Raw genomic sequence first — 3,832 nt, 5'->3', positions numbered from 1 at the left:
CTGAGGGGAAAGGGCCCGTCAGGCTGGCTACTCAGGCAGCGCCCTAAGGGGACCGCGGTGGACAGGGGCTGCTAGTGTCCTCGCCTTGTCCAGCCCAGGGGTGGGACAAGTGGACGTAAGGATTGGGTCGCCATTAAAATAAGGGAAATGGGCGAGTGGGGGTTATGTACAGCCCATGGCTCACTTGGTAGCACATATGCGATGTACAAACCCAAGTCTACGATTTTTCAGTAAGGAATTCGGTCGGAGTTTTAGCCTTGTCCCTATGCCTACATGATCGAACTCTCTCTCTCTCTCTCTTTTTTTTTTTTTTTTTTGCTCGAACTCTCTTAAGACACAAGGTAGCGCGTCTTGCTTTTCAGCAGAAGACAGTGAGGTGCTAACAGGATGCAGAAGAGAAACTACAAGCCTTGCCTGTGCCCCATTTAAAACTCACTGAAGCCTACCTCCTCCCTCCCAGGTTCTCTACAGGACACTGAGTTTTGGGAGGGGATTTAGGGGCGCCTGGGTGGCTCAATGGGCTATGCGTCAGATTCTTGGTTTTGGGCGCAAGTTGTGATCCCATGGGTCCTAATCTCACGGGTCACGAGATTGAGCCCCACATTGGGCTCTGTGCTCAGAGGGGAGTCTGCTTCTTTCCCTCTGCCCCTTCCCTCCCTTGAGCAGTCTCTTTGGCATAAATAAATAAATCCTTAAAAGGGGGGGGGGGCGGTATTTATTTCCCATAAGTCCTATAGACCCCTTACTCCCATGTTAGGATCCTCATTCAGCAACTGTCATTCCCTCGCATAGCAGCAGAGGGAGCCCCAGGGGAGGAAGTTTGTGGCAAGGCTAAGGTGCCCAAAAGAGGTTGCCCAGGATCTGCAGAACGGTTGCATATACTGCCCAGCTAAACTGAGCGGCATTTATGTGACTGTATAAATGCCTTACAGATGTTTGTGTGTTCATGTGGTTGTGATAGGTAAAATCCAAGCTCATTTAAAAAGCATGAATGAATACCCAAGAGCTGGGCAGCCCTGGTGGCTCAGCAGGTTTAGCGCCCCCTCCAGCCCAGGGCGTGATCCCGGAGACCCAGGATCAAGTCCCACATCGGGCTCCCTGCATGGAGCTTGCTTCTCCCTCTGCCTCTCTCTCTCTCTGTGTCTCAATAAATAAGTAAAATGTTTAAAAAAAAAATACCCAGGAGCTTTTTGTCATGGTGCTTTCTTAGCCTCAGAAAGTACATGGGGGCAAGAACACTGTTTTTCTACTTTAGAAAAAACCTCTAGGATATAAGACAGCAATGCCAGTTAACTGTATGTTCCAGCAAAGGCAGCTGCCCTCCCAAGGGAGACTGGGCAAACGCTCATGATAATATGCTTGATTGAAGTAGGCTGAATGTGAGCCCAAGCTCTTATTCCTTCCCTTTAGGTCTCTACAGAGATCCAGATAACCCTCTGGACCAGATGGTCACAGACCTCCCTAATCCATCTCTTGAAGATGAGACTTCCCATGGTCCTGAAAACCAACCTCTACAGCTAAGAATTTGCCCTCCAGGATCACAGCCTGGGTGCGTGTTCTCAAAGACTCTCACCAGGGAGTAAGCTACAGAGCAGGCTTGGGTATGGCCCCTCAAGAACCCCACGCAGGTCCTGACACCCTCTGAGGTGGGCCATCCAAAGGAGCAAGGTGAAGATGCATGACACAATGCTGGCACCTTGTTGCTCTTGGTCCCTGGACCACAGGGTATGCAGGCCTGAATGCCGTAAGGCTGGTGGGCTTTCAAGATTGTGTTAGGGGGGCAGGAATGGCAGGTTCCTGAATCCCGATCAATGTAAAAGCCAGCAGGACAAGAGGTGCAGGAGGAGCCCATGTCAGAAGCTTCTAGGGCACAGGGACGGCAGTAGGAGGCCACCCCGTCCATGACGTTGGTGACATTGATGGAGTAGATTTTGGCGACGTCATTGGTGTACTTCCTGCCCTGGAAACAAGAGGAGAGAGGGCACAGGCCTGAGACACCGGCAGCAATTGAGTTCTCTAGGAATAGCATATGACTATTTAACACTCTTTATCCTATGATACTTGAGAAAAATCTTAGAAACATCCTAATCTTTTTACTCACTAAAGAGCAGTTCTTTGTTGTTGTTATTTTTTTTTAAGAGTAGCTCTTTGTGAACATTTTGTGTCACATTAAACCAAGACTAACCCATTCTAAATGTTGTATAAAAATATTAAGTGCCATAGGGGAAATATGCAGTAGATACCATCATATGAAAAAAAGCAGGTCTTTTCCTTGTGAAAGGGGAAAAAAATGTATTTGAACTTAGAGTGTCATTTTCCCTGGGGGTTGTTTGGATAAGGCTGGATGCTTCTCAGAAGCTGAAATAGGAGAGTTCTATGCTTGACTCCTTCAGATCCTTCTAACCCCTTGGGTTCTGAACCTCACATTCATACTTAAGCTAAGGCCAGGAATCATCCTGGCCCAGAGGTCTCTCCTGGGAGCCAGGAGTCTGGAGAAGGGGAGGAGCTTACTGTCTCATGAAAAGTGGTCCTCTGGAAGGCCCAGGTGAAGCTCATGGTAGCATTCTCCTCGATGATATAGGTGTAGGACTGTTTGCCTTTGGAACCTTTCCATGTCTCCACGGGAGTGTTGGTCCTAGAATTCACACCCTGAACCCAAGACAGACAAGTGAAGAAGACACAATGGCTGGGTGGCTGGTAGGGGACAGGGTTCCCCTACTGCTGCCAAGCCAGGGCCCATCACGGTTGGGCAGACTCATGTTAAACTGTGAAGTCCCTGATGGACAGTCTGGGCCCTTCCTCTGTGAAATCACTATAATTGGGGGTGTCAGTTATGTTGATACACCAAAGGGGCAGAGGGGGACCAACGCTCCCAACAGTCCCAGGAAGCCCCATAGCAGACAAAGAAAGCGAAACATACCACCATGAAGTAGAGCTCACAGTTCACAGAACAGATGGTCTCAAAGACAAATGTGATCCTGGCCACCTCTTTATTCTCTGTGTCTGCCATCACCGACTGTGGAGGTCTGTGGGGGCAGAAGCTGAAAATTAGTGTCAGGGACCAGGCAGCACTTACTGAAGAGCCCGGACGGCAACCAAATGTCTGCTGGGGGACAGGATTAAGTTCTGGGTATGCCGGAAAAAGCGTGGATTAGTCCAATTCTGCTACCTGGCTATGTGACCAAATTGTAGTTTCCTCATCGGTAAAATGAAGGTGATAATACCTTTCTTATCTACCTTCCATCGCTATGGTGAGATCCCAGGGCATAGCAGATGTGGGAGTGCTTGGTAAGATGCTATAGAATCTCACCAGCTGAGCAGGGTCCTCGGAGCTGCAGCATTGCCCTCACCTGAGCTGTTAGAGGCACAGAACCTCAGGCCTCCCCAGACCCACAGAATCAGAATCTGCACACTGACATGATTCCTAGGTGATGCATGAGCACATTAGGGTTTGACAAGCTCTACCACCATTAGGTGTAAATTACCTACGTTCACTTAGCAGCTCCCTCTCTCGGGTGGTAGGAGCTTTCCTTGGGTCGAGGGAGTAGATATTTCAGTTTGTCATCTCTTCAGCCAAGTTCTCAGGCTGGTCCTTCTTTTGGGAAAGAGAGAGCCATGCGGGGGTGGGGAGGATAGGGGGGTGTGAGTGGGGGAGGTGAGGAAGCACTTTACTACAGTAGTCAGCTTTGTAAATCGAAAAGTAGTTTTGGGAATGTTACTCCCCCCAAAGCCTAAAAAATTTGCTCACCTTGTAAACAAGATAAAACTGCTCACCTCTGAGTAGTGTAAATCAAGGAAAGGGAAATGAATACCTTTTGAGCAACTATACCGT

The 3,832-nt window shown here is 48.9% G+C and overlaps 1 protein-coding gene across 6 annotated transcripts in view; it reads right to left on the bottom strand.

Annotated features, from left to right (window-relative positions):
- Positions 1–3,832, bottom strand: part of ELAPOR1 (endosome-lysosome associated apoptosis and autophagy regulator 1) — a 70,118-nt gene that overhangs the window by 9,060 nt on the left and 57,226 nt on the right. For all 6 annotated transcript variants that reach the window (XR_012035283.1, XM_072834848.1, XM_072834847.1 and 3 more), the window contains exons 12-14: positions 2,921–3,026; positions 2,512–2,649; positions 1,697–1,960 (exon numbers count right to left, since the gene is read on the bottom strand). Coding sequence is in view for 5 of the 6 variants with exons in the window: in XM_072834848.1 (XP_072690949.1) it covers positions 1,697–1,960; positions 2,512–2,649; positions 2,921–3,026 (508 nt within the window). In the remaining variant the exon portion in view is untranslated. The remainder of the gene's footprint in view (positions 1–1,696; positions 1,961–2,511; positions 2,650–2,920; positions 3,027–3,832) is intronic.

Source organism: Canis lupus, chromosome 8 (assembly GCF_048164855.1).
Source record: "Canis lupus baileyi chromosome 8, mCanLup2.hap1, whole genome shotgun sequence".
NCBI classification, from domain to species: Eukaryota; Metazoa; Chordata; class Mammalia; order Carnivora; family Canidae; genus Canis; species Canis lupus.
The sequence above is the reverse complement of the archived record's forward strand: the minus strand, read 5'-3'. Positions and strand labels throughout refer to the sequence as shown.